Source organism: Paroedura picta, chromosome 13, assembly GCF_049243985.1.
Source record: "Paroedura picta isolate Pp20150507F chromosome 13, Ppicta_v3.0, whole genome shotgun sequence".
Taxonomy (NCBI): domain Eukaryota; kingdom Metazoa; phylum Chordata; class Lepidosauria; order Squamata; family Gekkonidae; genus Paroedura; species Paroedura picta.
In genome coordinates, this window is record NC_135381.1 from 15670597 (window position 1) to 15692188 (window position 21592).

At 49.3% G+C, this 21592-nt stretch overlaps 1 protein-coding gene across 1 annotated transcript in view; it reads right to left on the reverse strand.

Moving 5' to 3' along the window:
• Positions 1-14113: 14113 nt before the first annotated feature.
• The window catches only part of RTN4R (reticulon 4 receptor), a 111013-nt gene continuing 103534 nt past the window's right edge, over positions 14114-21592 (reverse strand). The window contains exon 2 of the mRNA XM_077308493.1: positions 14114-16285. Within this exon, the coding sequence (XP_077164608.1) occupies positions 14859-16285 (1427 nt within the window). The 3' untranslated portion in view covers positions 14114-14858. The remainder of the gene's footprint in view (positions 16286-21592) is intronic.

Below are 21592 nucleotides of genomic sequence, written 5' to 3' on the forward strand. Positions count from 1 at the left end.
GTGGAGGTAGGGGTCTCCAGCTCCCAGGCTTTGCCCCCATCTGCCCATCAGCAGAGTTACCAGTAGAAAGAGAAAGGCCCAGGGCACTCCGTCGGCATCACACGGGAACTGATGTCATCAAATGAGCGACTTCCAGGCGACACTCTGGTATTTGGGCAAAACCCCTATGGTAGAAGCCAGCTTTACCATAGAGTTTTTGCCCAAATACCAGAGCATTGCCTGGAAGTTGTATATATGATAATGCTATTTCCTATGCAATGCCAGCAGTGTGGACTGAGTCTTTTTCTTTCTCCTGCTAAGCCCCCTCATTTCCTGCAGGTTGCGTAGAGGGACCTGGGATGGCTAGATGGGTGTTGCCCTCTAATATAGTCCTGTGACCTCAAACAGGAATTCAGCAGCTACAAGAGACCATCTAATTGCTCCACTGTGAGACCAGACCTTGCCGGAAGCCTAGGTGTCCATTTTGTCCCTGCATCCATCCAAGTAGCATCATTACAGGACCTCGCATTAGCCATAATGTCAGGGGGCTCATTCATCCACTCTCTATCCTGCAGGGTATATGCCAACATCTGTCAGCACTGCTCTTCTCTGGTTTGCATAGGACAAAAGGGTCAGTCATGACTTTTAAAAGCAAACAGGCACCAGTGAAGCAAAAACAGTGACAACATACAAAAACCAGTGGGAGGACACCTGTGTCTCCCAGGATACTGTTGGTATCCACATTCTTCGGCCCGCATTCTTCAAAAGCTACAACAAAACCAGAGACCTCGACAGGAAACTGTTAAAAGCAGAATTCATCAATAGGTGTGATAGTCTTAGCAGGTAGCTCAGCAGACCTACGATTTTCGCAATCTCTACGGGTGTTAAATTGCTTAACCTAGCTAGGTAGTCTGTCTTATTATCACCACTCATTGCTATGAGTGATCAGCCTCCTTGTCTGTATACTTTTGAGTTTTCCACAGAAATGTCACAAACTAGGTCTCCATTTTCACAGTTTTTTTCCCCCTTTCCTCTCTCTGAATATCAAAATCTGCTGATAGAGAAAACACTGCATGTTTTGGAAAGTGTTCAAGCCCATGAAAGCTTCTAAAATTAGTCCTTAAAGCAAAGCACAAGATTAGGATTGGCAGGTCTGGCCTGGAAACTAGAGGTCTCAGAAGAGTGGTTTAGAAATTTAAATAATAATCCTTATCCATTGTTCCTCTTTAATATTTGTGAAATAGCCCTGGGGGTGAAGAGTATCCGGGCTGTCCGAGATGGAATAGGGCCAACCCTGATTGGCCCTCCCTCTCCAGCTCCCACCCTTCTTCCCTGGATGCTCGCCACTTTGCTCTCAGACACCTGAGAGACACACACAGAAACACAGAAAGCCCTGCCAAACCGCAAACAACCCCTGATTTTCTGCTATGGCTCCTGCTGTGAGAGAGACAGACAGACAGACAGACACAAACTGCAAACAAGCCCAAACTGCAAATGACCCTTGCTTCCTTGCTAGAAGGAGCCCTGATTACCTGCTATGGCTCGTGCTGCCAGAGAGAGAGAGAGATCTGCGCCTGTCAGTGCCCCCAGGGTCCTAGCACCCATTTCATTCCTGGTTGCAATGGGCTTTCTTGCTAGTTGGGGGAGGGCCAGGGACTGGACAGTCATCAATGATGGCATGAAATCACTTCTAGGAAAATTAAAAGACTTAAAAACTCCCGACATGGCGGAAAACTATCCCACTCCACCCCTACTACCGAGGCGACAGAAAAATGGAGAAGGAGCAATGTAAATTTCAACCCCCCAGGGGGGCAATAGATCTACTTTGCTGACCCCAGCCTCAACCTTAGACCTGGTGTAAGACCTCCATTTTGCAGGCCCTGCAGAACGTTGTTAAATCCGACAGGGCCCGCAGCTCACCCGGGAGCTCATTCCACCAGGTAGGGGCCTGAATAGAGAAAGTCCTGGCCTTGGTTGAGGTTAGGCGTACTTCCCTAGAACCGGGAACGACCAATAGATTTCCCCCCGCAGAGCGTAAGGCCCTGCGGGGGGCATAGGACGATAGTCGGTCCCTCAGGAATGTCGGTCCCAATCCACGTAAGGCCTTAAAGGTTAAAACCAAAACCTTGAACGGGATCCGGGCAGCAATTGGCAACCAATGCAGCTGCCTCAGCACAGGCTGGATATGGACCCTCTAAGATGTGCCAGTGAGGACCCTAGCAATTGCATTTTGCATTAGCTAAAGTTTCCGGACCAAGGACAAGAGTAGGCCCATGTAGAGCGAGTTATAGAAATCTATTCTGGAGGTGACTGTCTCATGGATCACTGTGGCTAAGTGATCAGGGGACAGGTAGGGCATTAGTAGCCAAGCCTGGCGAAGATGGAAAAATGCCTGGCTAGCTACTTTCTTGACCTGCACCTCCATAGTCAGGGAGGCATCAATGGTCACACCCAAATTCCTGGCGCCCTGCCAGGGTGGATAAGCGCGCTTCCTGATCCCACCCCCTACCTCCCAGCCACAGGACCTACCTGGGAATAGATGCCATTGAACAGACGTCAGTGGTTTGGGTGGCTCTCTGAGAGTTGCCAGGTAATCCCCCCCTCCCCAGAACCAACAACATCCTTACCCAAGAAGTGAATTTCTATTCCAGGCCTGACAGACAAAGATGAATTGATCAGGGAATCATTAGTGATTGCTGAGTTGCCAGTAATCTTGACTCGAACACATTCATTTTGCACAAACAAAAGACAGTCCAAACAAGTAACAGATACACTCAGTGCTTTTAAAAGGCTAATTTCACAAAGCTGAAATCAATCATGGAGCGATGCTGCCTGCAAGGGAAATTCAGGCCTCAAAAGGTAAACGGCAATTGAGTCTTGTTTCGAAAGGGGTCGGAATTGGTGGGCAGAAATGTAAAGGCCAAAGGACAGCAAATTCCTGGAAACGAAAGCACGCCTTCTTTTTAAAAAATACCTGGAAACAACACTTTAGCGGGTATGAAGAAAAGTGAAATGGCAAAGAGGAAAATACAGACAGGGGCGTGCTGTAAGGATGCCAGCCTTCAGGTGGGACCTGAGGACCCTCCCAAAATTATACTTCATCTCCAGACTACAGAAATCAGATTCCCCTGTAGACAATAGATGCCGTGGAAGATACTCTATGATGGTATTGCTCTCCACTGAGCTTCCTGTCCTCCCCGGGCCTCATCCCCAAATATCCAGGACTTTCCCAGCCTGGTTCTGACATCCCTACCCCCATCCCCTGCCAGTGGTCAGGAAGGACCTGATAACCCTTGCTTGGTGCAAGGGAGAGTTAGGAGAGAATCTGACATCTGGTCACAGGTATCATGATTCCTACACTGCCAGGTAACTCTCTAGGACAGGGGTAGTCAAACTGCGGCCCTCCAGATGTCCATGGACTACAATTCCCAGGAGCCCCCTGCCAGCTGGCAGGGGGCTCCTGGGAATTGTAGTCCATGGACATCTGGAGGGCCGCAGTTTGACTACCCCTGCTCTAGGAAGCCATTGCAAGCTATAATCAAATGGGCCACTCACTGGATGTGGTGCACATGCTCTTTGCTCAAAGAAATAGGCCATGGTTTAACCTGTATGGAAAACAGAGGCATCGTTACCCAAAAAGGAAGCACAACAGTTTCCTAAAACACTCCCGCCCCCCTCCCGCCCCCAAAAGTCGGCCTTTAAATCTTGCTCAAAAGCTTTACTCCCCCAAGAACCGTTCCTTCCTCCTAATGAAATCTGTACTAGTGCTGGTGATCTGATAAGCTCCAGACCAAGGGAAAACCCAGGGCAGGCAGAGGCGAAATGCTCCACGAGTTTTCCTCTCTTCCTCCTGAGGGAGCCTTGCAATTGTCCTTCTTCCTGCATCCTTGGAAGTCATTGGGGTCTCCCGGGGAACCAAGAGCTTCAATACCTCCTGAAATGATGGTTTCCTCAACTAAGAGCTTCAATGAGCCAGGGCCTATAATCATCGGCCAGCAATCTATTTATTTTATTTATATATTTTTAAAGAGGGATCGCCATGAAACGGGGATCGCCAATGAGCTTCCCACTCAATTTGCTACGGCTGTTTTATGTGAGTTAAGATGCTGGAACTAAGCGCTGGACATTAATGTGCAAGGTGGTGTTTACTTTTCAACCTATGATGGGTTCTAAGACTCTCATCCGCCTGGTGGATTCTCTTTTAGAGGCAACTGTGCCCGTAACCTTCATCCCTCCTATTGGTACCCTCAGATCACCTGCTCTCCGTGCTTTAAGGCTTCAGGGGCTCATGGGAATTCTTCTGGTTTCTTAAACTCCTTAACTGGGGGGAAAGTTTCCAAATTGGGGTATCCCCAGGCTCCAACCGGGCACTGGCAACCCTAAGTGAAGTCTGTCTTGCACAGCCTTGATTTTTCAAGATTCCAGTGGGCTTGTGTTCATTCCAGGGAAGAGAGTGCTAAGATAACACCTCCGATGCTACAATTTCATTAGTCTCTTGTTCGAATTCATTTCTTAGTTCCGTTAACACCCTGTCGTGTTTTGATATGATTTCCCAGTCCCCTTTTGTTCTAGTGAAGGGAAATTAGGCAAGCTTCACTGTTTGCCATGAAGCTGGGTAAATTACGGTTGCCACCTCTGGGTTGGAAACTACCTGGAGATTTGGGGGGCAGAGCCTGTAGGGGCAGAGTTTGGGGAAGGGAGGGACTTACCCTAAACATTCCAAAGCAACCATTTTCTCTAGGTGAACTAATCTGGGTCGCATCAGAATCTGTGGCAGGGGCTTATGGGAATTGTAGTCCATGGACATCCGGAGGGCTGCAGTTTGACTACCCCTGCCCTAGAGAGCCTGCCCGAGAGGCCCAGTGGGACCCACGGACAACCGCACACTTGCTAAACCACAGTGGTAGCTCTGGCCTCTGCAACAGAAGATATTTTTTGGGGGAAAAAACCAGCTTATGAATAGCAGGTGGCTTCCCTCATTAGTTGCAAGATTTCAGCAGCAGGAGAAAGAAAGAGAGTGAGGAAAGTGACCCAGTTTGTGTCCCTTCCTGCCTGAGAAACCCCTGTGATCTGTTTTTAATAAGCAGCTGCAATCAGACGCCAACACAGAAGAAAAAGGCTCCAGAGCAAGCAGGAAATATGAAGCAATAGTCGTTCAGTTAGGGCACATGGCATCAATTTGGCTTAGGGCAGGGATAGTCAACCTGTGGTCCTCCAGATGTTCATGGACTACAATTCCCATGAGCCCCTGAAGCCTTAAAGCACGGAGAGCAGGTGATCTGAGGGGACCAATAGGAGGGATGAAGGTTACGGGCACAGCTGCCTCTAAAAGAGAATCCACCAGGCGGATGAGAGTCTTAGAATCCATCATAGGTTGAAAAGTAAACACCACCTTGCACATTAATGTCCAGCGCTTAGTTCCAGCATCTTAACTCACATAAAACAGCTGTAGCAAATTGAGTGGGAAGCTCATTGGCGATCCCTGTTTCATTGTGATCCCTCTTTAAAAAAATTTTTCTAACTTCAGAGGCCTCCTCTCATTACTATGCATAAAGAGATTATGCCTTCCAGGTGATGTGGTGTTAATTCCACATCTCGGTGGTGGGGAGAACCAGAGAGAGAGAGAGAGAGAGAGAGAGAGAGAGAGAGAGAGAGAGAGAGAGAAACTTCTAATGAACTAGTAAAACTGATTGATGCCTGTTCCCTTGTCAGGCCGTGGAGTGGCTGTTTGTCAAGAAACAACAAAAATGTCACCAGGATTTGTAAGCAATTGTAACCATTACATAAAAGGCACTTTGACTAAAAATCACATCAGATAGCTTCGCAGGCTTGCTGCTCTAAGTGTGTTAATATAACCACTGGCTCTGGATGACATTTCTGCAAACAACTTATAAATATTCCATGGGAAGAGGCTGTTCCCGCTGCCACTGCTGCTCTTTGAACAAAATAGTGGGGGCAGTGGGGAGGAGGCGGGGGGGGGGGGGCGGAGATGGCCCAGCAGCACCAGGGTCAGCTAAATCAGAGCTGATCTAGATCACAGCAGGAGCCTCCCTCTCCGGTGAGTCCCACCACTGCTTATAGCCAGATGCACCTTTCTTGCATGAATTGGTCACATTATTTTCAAAAGTTACCTGATACTTAACTTTTATAGCTGGGGCAGAAGCATTCCCCTGCAGGGCCCTGTCCTGAAACCCCATCTTATTTAAACTAAGCTGCTACACATGTACAGTTGCTCCTGTATCACACGCCTCACCTTACTCAATGCATTCCCAAAGTGAATGCTGCCGGGCACAAAGAGGGACGGCTGCTCCGTTGCCCATCCATCCCCAAGATGTTCTCCGAGGGGAAAGGCAGCGGAACCATTCTCTCCACATGCCTCATCAGCTCTGGAAAGGCTGTTTTGCTCTGTCTGCCAAGGGAGTGAGCTTCTCTGCCCCAGTTGTAAATGCCAGGCTGTGTGACGGATTCCCTGGCAGCTCAAGTTTCAGCACGGGATGGCAGGGTTCTGTGGCAGGGCACAGCTGCACCGTAACCTCTTGGCGCCTCGCCGGGTGGCATGCCCATTGTTTATGCAAGCGCACATCTGGCAAACGCTGTGATGCAAAGCGGAGCTGGCACCCAGTCGGGCATGAACACCGCGGCACATTTAGCCAGCTGGCATGGCTTGTAACACATTAACTTTACCCTGGACATGGGCCGTGGGAGGAGGAGGGATCCCTCTGCCAGTCCTCCTAACATGGGTTTTTGTTGATTCTGTACAGCTGATGGATCACTAGAGCGCCAGGTGGAAGGAATGCTCATCATTCGCAAGTAGGGCGGGACTAACAGGACCACTCAAACAGGTGGGTACAAGGCCCTGAGAAGTCTGGAAGGAACTGATTCCGCATGTGATTGGACTGGTGGGAAATCAAGTCTCCTCTGAAACCCTTGAACCTCCAAATCAGGGGTAGTCAAACTGCGGCCCTTCAGATGTCCATGGACTACAATTCTCATGAGCCCGTGCCAGCGAATGCTGGCAGGGGCTCATGGGAATTGTAGTCCATGGACATCTGGAGGGCCGCAGTTTGACTACCCCTGCTCCAAATGGAGAGGCAGCAGTACTTATGTATGTGTCTTCAAGTTACCAGTGATGTAGGGCAGGGGTAGTCAACCTGTGATCCTCCAGATGTTCATGGACTACCATTCCCATGGGAATGGTAGTCCGTGAACATCTGGAGGACCACAGGTTGACTACCCCTGACTTAGGGTGAGCCCAGCAAGGGGCTTTCGAGGCAAGTGGGAAACAGCCGGGCTGGCCATTCCCTTCCTCTGTAGGGTCTCCCTTGGTGGTCTCCCATCCATACTGACCTTGAGATCAGACGAGGCTGAGCTACACCGTGCCATTCCACATCAGAGGCAACACTAATGATGCTTAATATTTGAACAGAGACAAAGGTTCCAAATAGGGTTGTGTGCAGTGGCGGCTGAATTGGCCCTTCCAGGGCAACGTAGTTAGTGCCACGCCGTAGGGGCGGGATGGAAGGCGCGGGCACCGGTGCGCAACTCGGCGCACACACGCGGGCAAAGCTGCCAGTCTGAGTAGACAATACTGATCCAGATGGACCAGGTCTGATTCAGATGCATGTATCCCCCTCAAGAGCCAGCTGGTGTAGTAGTTAGGAGCGCAGAGCTGGAGAGCTGGGTTTGATTCCCCACTCCTCCTCCACATGCAGCCAGCTGGGTGGTCTTGGGCTCCCCACAGCACTGATAAAGCTGTTCGGACCGAGCAGGACTAGGCTTGTGTGCTTCGGCTGCTTCGGCGGCCATTCAAGCCCGAGGCATCCAGTGCTGCGGCGTGGAGGGGAGCGGTGGCTCCGGCAGTGCACCAGTCGGCTCATGCATGTGGGCGCAGAGCTTTGTGCCTTAGGGCTTGAATGGCACTGAAGTGCACCAAAGTGCACCAAAGCACACAAGCCTAATCAGGGCTTTCTCAGCCTCACCTCCCTCACAAGCCTCACAAAGGGAGAGGAAAAGGAAAGTGATTGGAAGCCACTTTGAGACTCCTTTGGGTAGAGAAAAGCAGCATATAAGAACCAACTCTTCTATTTGACCAGCACCAGCACTGTAATGAGCCTCTTGTGGCGCAGAGTGGTAAAGCAGCCAACATGTTGTTTGAAGCTCTGCCCATGAGGCTGGAAGTTCGATCCCAGCAGCCGGCTCAAGGTCGACTCAGCCTTCCATCCTTCTGAGGTCGGTAAAATGAGTACTCAGCTTGCTGGGGGGTAAACGGTAATGACTGGGGAAGGCACTGGCAAACCGCCCCGTATTGAGTCTGCCATGAAAACGCTGGAGGGCATCACCCCAAGGGTCAGACATGACCCGGTGCTTGCACAGGGGAGACCTGTACCTTTACCTTTTAGCACTGTAATCCTGTCTCTGATTAGCCTGAGATTGCAGATGGGGGTTATCAGCCTGGGGGTGAATGACAAGATCATATCTGAAGAGGCATGGCATGGCAAGTTCATTTCTGCAAGGAGATTTGAACCATCAGGCCATTGCTTATGCCCCAAACTAGGGTTTCATGAAACCCTGGGGTCTCTTGACAGCCCTGGAAGGGTTTCCCAAATGGATGTTAGTTGATTTTTAATATATATTTAAAATTTGTTAAACTTTTATCGGGTGATATGACCATATATGGTCATGTCAATACACCCATCCCTCCCAAAATGGCCAATGATGGGCCTGGAGGGGGGGAAGGGGAGGGGCCATGGGTGGGCATGTCCACAGCTCTGCTTCCCAACCATGTTCTGTATGATTGTGCCAATTTTGGGATTTCTCGAAGCCTGAGGAACGTTTCAGGGGGTTGCTCAACATTTAAAAAGTTGCAAAAGGCACTATTTCAGTTCTCTAGATCTCAAACTATACTTTCAATCAACTGTGAAACAAGACTTTCTGAATGTTAATGGACCACTGTGCTAAATCCAGGTTTGCTGGATTTCACAAAGCCATCTCATTTCTTTTGCTTGTATTTTTGGAATGATTCCCACGGGACCATGGGAAATATCTTGGCACTAGGATTGTGTGTGAATTTTTCGCAAAAGATATCAAAGCAGGAACATGATGGATCTTTGCTGAAAATAATCCCCATGGTTTTTCCATTCTAAAGTCTGTACAAATTCCCCCAGTGGGAGTCATTCCAAAACCAATGTTAGAGAAGAAAGTGTTGTGTGTGCATTTTAAATCCACCAAATGTTGCCTAAAGCAAAATTTTGAATTTCAGAACATTTGAAGAGATACAAGGGAAGCCAAAAGAGAGTCAATACAAGACCCCCCCTTCCCAAACAGGGTTCTGTACTTCAAGCAGGTTGTTAGTTAAGCTGTTCTGACCATTTTGCTCTGCAGCGAAAATATTCTGTTGGCTCTTTTGCGGTCAGTGAAGAAACTCTCTGTGCAGCAGAAGCAAAGTTGAAAGCACAGGCCAGGGAGCCAACGCTGAGTGACTCCAGATTTCCTTTAAAATTGAAAGTAGGGAGGAATTTAGAGGTGCTTGTTCAGGGACAAAGTCCAAGGGCCTGGGAGAGAGGACCCATCTAACTCCTGGTCAAAACCCCAGAGGTACCTCTAGACACCAAACCCCAGTACACCCCTTTCTTTCCATCTCACAATTTACAAAATTATTCAGACTATGAACCCTTTGGGTAAAGAAATCCATTTGGAAAAACTGTTGCAAGCTGCCTTAAGTGCAAAGGATAAGCAGACATCTTACCAAACAAACACGCCAATCCAATTCAAGAGAAGCCAAGTTAACCTGAATAAGTTGAGTGAAATCTCACCCTCATGCGTACTGTAGTGTGTATTGCTCTCCCTATCTATGTTGCGTGCCTTTGCTGCCGTTCTTGCTTATCCCCACTTTAGGCCTTGATTTGCAGCTTTTGCCTAGGCCATTTTAACTCAAGGCAGCCAGTCAACCAGATGGCTTATCCAGATGGCCAGCACATCAGGGGTTTGTGTCACCTGCATGACAAACATATGCCGGAGCGATTCACCTTTGGGCTTGTTGATGAATGATGGACACAAACCACCTTGTGGCTGGAGGATGCTAAAGTTCCTGGGAACACAAATTGAATTATCAGGGTAGGAGGAGGGGGAAAAGGTTTTTCTTATGGGGTACGGCAGGCGGTAGCAGTTGCAGATATACTATTGCTGGTGTAGCAGTTTTCATGGATCTTGGAACATAAGAACATCCTTGCTGGCCTGGACCCATGAGGCCTCTAGTCCAGCAGCCTGTTTCACCCAATAGCCAAACAGTTGTCCTCAAGAGCCAGCCAACAGGGCACAGAGGCCCAGGCCTTCCCTAATGTTGCCCCCTGGCACTGGGTTTCAGAAGTTTCCACAATCACCCTGACTATCCACCATGAACCTCTCTAATGCCTTGCTAAAGCCCTCTGTGCTGGCGCTCATCATTCCTTCCCAGCCCGTCTCCTCGTTGAGTGCACAAGGATGTATTTTTGTCTATCCTGAACCTATTGCTCAGCAACTTCGTTCAGTTCATTAGATGCCCCTGAGTTCTAGCTCTATGGCATTCTGTGCAGTGTTACCTCTGCCTTGTGCAGAGAGCCGCTTCACAAACATGTGGAGGAAGTGTCTGTGCTGCGTGTTGTTTGAGTCCCTTCCCGGATTGGGTCCCCTTTAGGGAGAGGCTGTGGCTCAGGAATAAGTCTACTGAATCAGACTTGACACATGGAATCATAGAATACCAGAGTTGGATGGTACATCATGGGCCATCTAGTCCAGGGGTAGTCAACCTGTGGTCCGCCAGATGTTCATGGGCTACAATTCCCATGAGCCCCTGCCAGGAAACGCTGGCAGGGGCCCAATTATCCCTCTGCCTGCTTCCTTGGACCATCCAGTGAGCATGTATGGGAAACAGTTATTAATATTGTATCGCCATCGTTGTTATTGAGTGATTGTTGTGAGGGTTTTAATGGGGAATTTTAATGTTTTCATGTATTGATTGCATATGAAATATTGTAAACCGCCACAAGCCGGTTCTCCAAGAGCGGTGGTTATACAAATCTAATAAATAATAATAATAAATAACAATAATATTAATATTAATGATTTATGCAGGCACTGCTGCCAACACCATCTTCAATAGATTGGCCATCCCCAGAACCCCCAGCAAAAATCCTTCCTGACAAGAGGGTCCCACAAGGTCTTTGCATGTAGATCCACACCTCTCGTGTGTACTGAAGGGCTTACCTGCAAGTGCTGTGTACGTAGCCCCACAGGCAACGGATTGTCTTCCCTGGATGCGTCCATAACTCAAGCCATCCAGCACTGTTGTAGAGGGGTCCATATTGCACCAGACGTGTCTTTACAGGGGATCCATTTTCTCTCTGGTGTAAACCTAACCAGCCAGTGAGGAAACCTGATTGGCCCCAGCTCTACACGCTGTGCGGTGGCCACCTTCCCAGACTGCCTCTTCCAGCCGGTTTAATTCTGCTGGATCCCTGCCCCAGTTATTCACACTTAGCACAGAGACACAAGAGAATTCTGCTGGTGAAGCTGCCTTTGGACCTCTTTGTGAGACATGATTTTGAGCTGTTCAGTAGGAAAGCCTGCTCGGGACAGCTCATTGTGGTGAGACACACAAGGATGGCCTCCTCCATGAGTAATTCTTACACTCTCATACTCTCCAAGACAGGGGTAGTCAAACTGCAGCCCTCCAGATGTCCATGGGCTACAATTCCCATGAGCCCCTGCCAGCGTTCGCTGGCAGGGGCTCATGGGAATTGTAGTCCATGGACATCTGGAGGGTCGCAGTTTGACTACCCCTGCTCCAAGACAACCTTTCAGGCTATGGGTAAAGTAAACCCTGTACTGGCTTTTTATTCGGGGCAAGAAGTCTATTGTGTGCTCTCAGAAGCCTGGGGATTGCTGCAAGAAGGAAACCCTCCCCTGGTTAGCAAAGTCAAGCCCAAGGATCTGACCTCCCATCCTCCATGCTAAAGTGCCAATGAAGGCAACATGGATCCAAGCAGTTCAACCAACAGAGAGGCAGATAAGCAGGGTTGGGCTCTAAAGGGTGGCACCGTTGGGTGCCTCCTACAGCAAGGTGCCTGGCTGTTGATACCCTCTATGGGACTTGGGGAACCACCCCAAAGGCCTCTTCCATATTTCAGGAGTCTCAGGGATAACCTCCTATTTCCTTGAAGGAGGATCATGGGCATTATACTTGTCTGATCCTTTCAGACTACTGGCACAGTCAGCACTGTAAGGGCATGCAAGAGTGGCATCAGGCTGCTCTCTCCAGGGTAGCCACAATTTAGAGAGGGAAAAGGGAGTCACTCTTGACTTTGTGCCCCTAGACCAGGAGTAGTCCAACTGCGGCCCTCCAGATGTCCATGGACTACAATTCCCATGAGCCCCTGCCAGCATTTGCTAGGAGAAGGAAAGTTGCCAACAGCTGGAAACTGGGCAGCACCTGAGCTACAGCCTGGGAACAAATGTTGAAATCCTTGGATAATATGGAGGTGGAGCTTGGGCAGGGTGGAATTTGGGGGCAGGGAGGGACCTCAGAAGGTCATAATGCCAGACTCCACCCTCCCAAGCAGCCATGTTCTCCAGTGAAACTGATCCGGCTCATCTGAAGATCAGTTGCAATAAACCCAGACTTCCAGACCCCAACGAGAGATTGGGGGCCCCAAATATGCAGCCAGCCTTCCCTCGACTTTGTCAGACAAGCTCAAAGGCTGCACAGCTCCCAAATTCCCAGGATTTGGACGCTTGCCTGGACTGTACCCCATGGGTTATTTCTGGGCCTCTGGTGTTTTGTGTGTGTGTGTGGGGGGGGGGTCTCTCTTTCCTCCAAAGAGTTCAGGGAAGCACCCATGGTTATCCCCACCTTCATTTTATTTTCATGACAACTGGGTAAATTAGGCTAGACCGAGAAAGGGTGGCTGGCCTAAATGCCCCTCTCCACCTGGCTAAATGGGGCCTTGGATCCAGGGGCACGCTCCTTTGCACACTTAAGTATGCCTAAGCCCTTTGGACTCAGTGATATGATCTACTCCTAAAAAGATCTGCGGAGGCTCGCATCCAAAGTCTCCCATCTCCTAGGGTGCTACTCTGACGGCTGCAAGACTCGGAGCTGTGCTTAGTTTTTTTTAGACTTTGACAAATAAACAACTTCGACTGTGATGTATTTCGATTGGTTTATTCTCCAGAAGGTACCCATTCTGCACTTTATCAGACACAAGGTAATCCTCCACAGGACATTCAAAACAAAAGAAAATTGGGCTCTACTCTAATATGTCTGCCAGGCTCTCTCCGCCAGGGTTCTGTGAAGCCCTGGGGTTTCTTGACAGCTCTGGAGAAGTTTCCTGAATTGGTGGGAGTTAATTCATTTTTTTAATATATTTTCGAAATGTGCTAAACATTTACCGGGTGATATGATCACATGTAATGATGTTGACCACCCCCCAATGGCCAATGATGGGCCTGTAGGGTGTGGGAAGCGGAGGGGCACCCAGGTGGACGTACATACGATGCTTCCCCACCAGAGTCAGAGTCAGAGTACCTTTACTGGCATAAGATCTTCCACCAAATTCTGCATGATCTCACCACTTCTGGGGCTTCTCAAAGCCCGAAGAATGTTTCAGGGGTTTCCCAACAGGAAAAGAAGTTGAGAAAGGCTGGTGTATGTGCATGTGGGTTATTGAGAAGAAGGAAAACTAAAGGAAGCACAAACACACACACACACACACACACACCGCCCAACACATGCATGCTCCTTCCAACCTTGTCCCTCCCCAGGAATCTTATTCAGGATTCTCCCTTTCCCTATACCAATCCTTTGGAGCCCTTGGCTTGGTCCCTGCCTTAAAGATTCCTCGTCTATTCTGGGCAGTCTGAAATATGCCAGACAGCAGGGGAGGGAAACCGTATCAGCGCTGGAGATTTCGTGCGAGGGAACCCTTTGTTGATGCCAATTAGAGGCTGCCTAATGGCCTGCCGCATGGCTTATTCATTACCTTCTTTCCCAGTGATGATCCAGCCCAGGCGATTGCCGCAAAGAATTTTTAAAACGCAAGCTTGAAATGCACGTGGCATGCAGCTCTCTGTGTGCGGAGGTGAGGAAACCACCCAGGGGGGCAAAAAAAGAGAAATCTTTATTTCGTATCTTTCTTTTTTTTTTGTCGTACTTGTACACAAGTAAAATAAAATGCATATATATATATTTATATTTATATATATACTGCAGTCTTGAGTGAGTGAAAAGGAAGCATTCTTTAACAAATGCCCCCTCCTGTAAACATGGCATCACGGAAGGGAAAGGTGGTTAAACCACAGGTATCAGAAAAGCAGGAGTAAAAACAGCACTGATGCGTCATCTCTGCAGACGGGGACCGCGCAACGTCATTTGAGAATCATTTCAAATTGTGGAGCACATTTTTTTAGAAACATTTTCAAAGGCATACTCTCTCTTTTTTTTTTTTTTGGACCATTATTTTCTGCTTTAGTCCCTCCCCGGGGTGGGGGGGGGGGGGAGATGGGAAATGGTTTTGTTTTGTTTCTAATCATCTGTTCTGACCCAAACCTCTTGTGTGTGTGTGTGTGGGGGGGGGGAGTGAAGTTCCAAAGGCCAAAAGATCGAACACACAGATTCCAGGAAGAACAAATAAATTATGTACAACTTTCTTTGCTTGTTTGAGTGTGTGTGTGTGTGTGTGTTATAAAGGCATCCAGTTAACTTTTTATGTAACAAAGCTTTCTCTGGGAATAGATTACCTCCCTCTTGTTCACAATGTTTTGTAGAGGCGGGTTTGATTTTTCTTTTGAAGCAGATGTCTGGGACTGGAGGATCATTCATCAAAGGGGGGGGGGGAATGGCCTGTTTAACAGAACCAAAATAGGCTCCATACCAAGGGGGGGATTAATGGACTTAGCTGTGATGTGGCACTCAATGTTGGTTGGATGACACGGCACTGCGGCCGAGATTTGTTCTTTTTTAAACACCCCTGCCTCTTTTTGGTCGGGACGGTGGAGGGAGGAATCGGGGCCAAGAATTCCGGTTTCAAATTGGTCAGCGGGGGGTCCACCGCGCTGGGGAAAGTACCAAATGGAGAGTCGTTGATCTGCTTGTTGCTGCCATTTTTGGAAAGGTCCGTCTCCAGCTGGAACTTGGTTTTGGACATGTTCTCCTTATCCTTCAGGGGATTGTTCGGGGAACCCCGGCTGCTGTGCGAAGATGGGCTCGCCTTGCCTTTGGCTTCATAAATAAAAGATTTATCCATTTCTGGCTGGCAGCACTTTTGTGAAATGTTGTGAGGATTTAGAGGCGGGTCGGACGTTGGCAATTTGCCAGTTCTGGTCTTAGTGCTAAAAACGCTCGTTCTTATCTGGTTGAAAGAGTCGATGCATACTTCCAGGTCGGAGCTCTGCAGCCGTTTGAGATCCCTCCCTGCCAAGTGGGGAGGCAGGTGGCATTCCAGTTCCGAGGAAGACCCTTTAAACTGCTTAAACCAATCCCAGAGAGACCGGGCTTGACAGTCACACACCCACAGGTTGCCGTTCAGCCGGAGGTACTGGAGGGACACCAAGAAAGCCATCGTATCTCCTGTAAGCACCGTCAGGTTATTATTAAAAAGGTACAAGGTCATCACTTTCCCAAGGTCATGGAAAGCCCTGTGATGGACCACGCTAACCCGGTTCTGGTGCAAAAGGAGCCGATCCAGGTTAATCAAGCCCCGAAAGACGTTCTCCGACAAACTCTTTATTTTGTTACCATGCAAAAAAAGATAGGTGAGGTTAGCAAGATCCATGAAGGTGTCATCCTGGAGGTTCTGCAGGTTGTTATCCTGCAGGTACAGGTACTGCAAAGAGAAAAGACCCCGGAAAAGACCCGTGGAGAGCTCCTGAAGCCCACAGCGGTCGAGGTGCAAGGTGTGGAGGTGGACGAGGCCCTGGAAAGTGGAAGAGCTGATGGACCTCAGGTTCACGTTGTCGCTGAGGTCAAGCTCTTCCAGCTTGTCGAGCCCATAAAAGGCCCCGGGCTCAATGAGACTGATGTTGTTGGAATGGATCCAAAGGATGGACATGTTGCGGCAGTAGGTGAAGCTGGTGGACCTGATCTGGGGGATCTTGTTATTGTGGAGGAAGATGCGCTGGGTCTGGATGGGGATCTCGGTGGGGATGGCGCCAAGTCCTTGCAGCTGGCAGCTGATGGTGATCTTGGGTTCGCTGTAACACACACACGCCACCGGGCAGGATTCCGCCTCCGTTGGGAAGTTCAAGCAAAGCACCAAGATCAGCAGTTTGCTTCCTAAAGGACAGCCAGGTGAGAGAGAGAGAGAGAGAACAGGATGCAGATCAGACTAGGAGCATCTTCTTCATGTATCTGTTATACAAAACTGAAACATCTCTTGCAAAATGCGTTCGCCACAGGGCTGGATCAACTCCCTTAGAACAGGGGTAGTCAACCTGTGGTCCTCCAGATGTTCATGGACTACAATTCCCATGAGCCCCTACCAGCAAATACCAGCAAATGCTTGTAGGGGCTTATGGGAATTGTAGTCCATGGACATCTGGAGGACCACAGGTTGACTACCCCTGCCTTAGAATGTTGACTACCCCTGCCTTAGAATAAAAGGTTCCCAGCAAAATCAGTGCATGCATCTGAATGGTCGACATGGGGGTGCTATTCCTGTGCCTCTTCACTGGCCCCAGAGCAGGTCTCGCATGGGCTGAAATGTAACACTCTCCATCCCCGGAAGCAGCTGGAAGCAGCAGGTTGCCTTCAGCCATACTGGATCCCCAGATCCTCCTCAGACCAATAACGTGAAAGTATTTGTTTTTACTGCACATTGCCTTTTTCTGCCTAACCCTTTCCTCCTTTTTCCCATTTTCGCTCCTTCTCCCTTCGTCTCCCACATTCCCCTCCTTCCACCACTTCTGAAACAGCGATAAGGAAGAGGGCAGTTGTATCGGGGCCTGTTTGTAAGAACCCAATCTGAAGACTATTGCTGAAAATGCTCATCTACCACGGAGGCTCCGGGGTTTGGCATCTACTAAACCAAGGCACCCTTTCTGGCCTCCCGATTTTAGACCTAGGATTACCCCACAGGACTGTCCTGAAATGTGCAAAAGGAACCAGGACAAGTGCCCTTGGGCATGCTCTGGTGTGCAAGTGACAGTCCAGGGCAGAGCTCGCAGATACACTCTCCCTCTTTCTCCTGCAGCATCAGGCCTTGGGCTCCCTGACTCTGGACGGAGAATCTCAGCCAGAGAATCTCTGAAATGAGATTTCAGAAGAAGGGGGCTTCACGATGGCCTCCCTGCTCTACAGCCAACAAGGAGAAACTTTTATCTTCCTTTTCATCCTTCAGACTTCCCACCCTCCTGTACCCCTTGCCCTCTGGGAGAATGCAGTCCCATCTTGATTTGGCTTTGCCAGCATTTATCATGGCAGGCCTGACTTCCACCTTGGCCTGGCGTGACCCACCTCCCTCCGTGCCTCCAATTTGTCCGGCTCTGTGTCATTGCCTCATCCGACTCGACTCTCCGAACCCGGCAATCAAGCTGCTACTTTGCATTAAAGTGTAATGAGGCATTAAAATGCATGAACAACATCTCTTGCCTCCTAAGGAAGGTAAACCTTCCTCTGCACAAACAGGCAGAAGGATTCTGGCGGCTTCTCCAGAGGGTGGGAGCAGTGCTTGGGAGCCAGTGGGGTGGCCTTTAGCCACCTGGGAACTGGATAATCAGGAGGCTCTGGGGCTCATTGATAGAACATCCCCTTGATGTGCTGAAGGTCCCACGTTCAACCCCCAGTGCTTCCAGGTTCTAAAAAAGAGATCAAGTAGAAGGTGAGGTCAAAAACCTCCACCTGAGACCCCAGAGAGCCTTTGATGGTAACACTCACAAGACTGAGCTTGTTGAATGGTCTGCCTCATTGTACGGCAGATCCCCATGTTCACATTTAATTCACACGTGCCCTGTATGAGTAACGAGTTAGAAGGTTATTCTCACAATAGCCCTGCAAGGTAGGCTCAGATGAAAGATGCTCACTGGCTCACAATCACCCAGCGAACGACATGGCTCAGCAGCCGCTAGACTCCCCCAAACAGTGCAATCCTGCGCAGAGTTATGCCACTCTAACCCTATAGACTTCAGAGGACTTTGAACAGATGACTCGGCACAGGATTTCATTCAAGGTCCCGGCCTCTCGCTAATGTGCTCCGTCTGTCCAGCCCAGCCACTCCTAGGAGCGCTAGGGAAATAACGTTGCCTCCCTCGACACGTAGGAAGAAGGTGGGCTATAAATCTCAATCAATAAACTGTATCACTTGCCCTGCCGATAACTCAGATATGGCTTGGCTGTTTTATTGGGGCAAGGAGGATGGTGTCTAGAGACCCATAAGGGGGAGAAAGAGCCTGTCTTTCAGGTAATCAAAAGCTGGAAACCCAAACCGGAGCCTGCCGTCTCGTCATTGTAACTCACTCCGCACGTTTAATAAAGCTCAGAATCGGAGGCAGAGGCATGCTCTCCATCCCACTCCCGGATCCGATCCCAGGGGGCAGCCAGCGCCCGCCCGGCAGGCAAGGCTAATCCGTACCCGATATTATTAGCTTCAGCACAGCCCTGCAAGGCTCAGCACTGGGATGAGGCTGGTGACGCGCGCAGGCTGGCTTGTCGTGTTTTGACACATCGCAGCCTATTGTGTGGAATAAAATAACACAAGGCACACCTAGGCCCCTGCTGGAAATTAAAGCAATGGAGGCAGCACTCGGCCCAGCATGATTTCTTCCCAGACAGGAGGAGAAGGAGGAATGCTAAAAACAGGGCTCTTTTTCTTTTAAAAAGATGCCACTGCTCATATATAAGTTTGCACCAGTTTCCACCCCTTTCCTCTCCCTCTGCAGATGCCCGCTGGGTTGTTCTCAAGGGCAACACTCTCTCTTTCTCTGCCTGATGGTACTCAGCGAACTGGACGTGGTAAAGTCCTCCCCGCCCTCTCCCAAAGGTGCAGGTACTCAGTGCCGATGAGTAGTGTCCTCAGAAAAGCCCTGCTTAAAACACACAGAGATGCAAATGGGGAGCAAGACAGACATGGGGGGGGGGCTCACGTGGAGTCAAGAAGAAAGGGCAATGCCGATGAGGATGAAAGGTACAGCCACACCTTTTCATGGGGAGTGACAGCCCCAAATGTGGAATTTGCTGCCAGAGGATGTAGTGATGGCCGCCAGAATAGGGGGAGGGGGTAGGACTGTCAGTGCTGAGAGTCAGTTTGGGGTAGTGGTTAGGAGTGCCGACTTCTAATCTGGCATGCCGGGTTCGATTCTGCACTCCCCCACATGCAGCCAGCTGGGTGACCTCGGGCTTGCCACAGCACTGATAAAGCTGTTCTGACCAAGCAGTAATATCAGGGCTCTTTCAACTTCACCCACCTCACAGGGTGTCTGTTGTGGGGAGAGGAATGGGAAGGCGACTGTAAGCCGCTTTGAGCCTCCTTCAGGTAGGGAAAAGCGGCATATAAGAACCAACTCTTCTTCTTCTTCTTCTTCTTCTGCCCATTCTTCAACCAGCACTATCAGTTACTGCTAGGGCTGCCAGCCTCCAGGTGGGGGCTGGAATTCTCCTAGAATTAGAACTGACCCAGACTAGACATCAGTTACCCAGGGGGGAAATGGCTGATATGGAACATGGACTGTACAGTATTGCTAAGGTCTCTCCCCTTAGCCAAACCCTCACTTCTTCAGGCTACAATCTCCAAATCTCTAGGAATTCCTCAACCTAGGCTGAATCTGCACTTACTTTGTTTATTCCGTTGTGGATCCTGCAGAATCCAGATTGATTTGAACTCAGGTCTTTCTCATTGAAACAGAAAACTGTTCTGCACGTGGTTAGGGAAGCTCAGAAGGGGAGGGGTGAGCCAAGCACAGCAGGAGCCTCTTTCTTTCTTTTTTTGAAGGGGGGGGGAGAGGATTGCAGAGAGCAGTGGAGGGAGAAAAAAAAACAAGAAGCAAATCTCTACTGAGAGCTTTTGCCAAGAGAAGTTATGGCTTCCCCTTTAAGGCAAGCTGGCAGCCTCGGAATGAGGAAACCTTTGAACTGAAGCCTTGGCCAGTCAGGGCTTCTCTACCATGGAGGCTCAGCATCAAGATGGAACCAGCAGAGGCTCAGCAGCAAGTTATTTTGGGGAAAGTAGACAGCTGCACGCTTTCTCATGACGATTTTTCAAATACTGAGGGTTATATCCACTCTAAGATATTGCTGGGAAAAGGTAAGGTCACTCCAGACCAATTATGCTTGTTGTAGAGGGAAAATTTAAAGCATCCAAAATCAAAGTAGAAATTGCATTCTGTGGAGACAGCAGGGATTGAATCGACCTGGGATTGAAATAAAAGCTCTGTGCAGATTTAGCCCTGGAGTAGGCAGTGGTAGAGGCTGGCCATCTGGGGCTCTCAGCCATGCACTCTGATGCCCATTGCTTGCCATTCCCCCCCCCCAATCTTTTGTTTTCTGAAAGCTGCTCATCCTTCCTGTCACCAGACGGACAGCTCCGTCTCTCTCCTGCTACAACTAAAAATTCACAGGGTGACTCAGGCCGAAAACGCCCCTAAGACGCCATAGGAAGGCTGAGCCTTGCAGATCTGCCAATTCCCTCAGGAAGCTCAGCTTTGAATTTTGCATCCGTTCCTCTGGAGCTTTCTTAAAAGCTGGTTACCTCCTTCTGTCAAACACGGCCTTGTGTCCCCTTTGCCATCTCCAAAGTGTTGGATGACTCAGAGAACTGGGAAGCAATTAGAGAGGGTCCATTATCTGCCTTCACGCCAGTCCCAGGGCGATCGCATTGTCAGACACGGCAATTAGAAGGAAAGGGCTTTGGGGACCACTAATAGACGCTCCGCAAACTTTTTAAGAGGCCAGAGCAAAATGCAATTTTCTACAGTTTGCCAAAGCCTGGTCTGGCCTCCCCCCCACTCCTCCCCCAACCACTTGGCTCTTGATTCTATTGATTGAGAGATATTATAATGCAGCCTTCCTTCAGAGGAGGGTCAATAATCATTAGAATTCTCTCCTGCTCGGACATAAAGGGGCTCAGATGCAGCTCCAAGCCTTTTTGCTGAGGCAAACAGCTTTTTCTTGTCATGTCTCTGTGGGGAGGGATAAAAGACAATCCATTCCACTTTGAAATGGTTGCGGCCTGCAGTTTGCCACTTTGCGTCTGAGACCTGGGTGGGGGGGTGGAATTAACATCTGTTTTGATAGCCCTGGAGATGAAAATAGGGTGTATTAAAAGGGACAGTCACAATAACAGCAACAACATAGTTATCAGCGGTCTGTGAAGCAAAGTACAGCATAACCTGAGCAAAAAGCATCCCAGCCCTGAGGTTATAGTCTAAATTCATCAATGAAGAAGAAGAGTTGGTTTTTATATGCCACTTTTCCTGAACTTAAGGAGTCTCAGAGGCTTACAACTGCCTGCCTTACTTTCCCTACAAAAAACCACCCTGTGAGGTAGGTGGGGCTGAGAGAGCTCTGAGAGAACTGTGACCGGCCCAAGGTCACCCAGCTGGCTGCACGTGGAGAAGCAGGGAATCAAACCTAGTTCTCTAGATCGGAGAC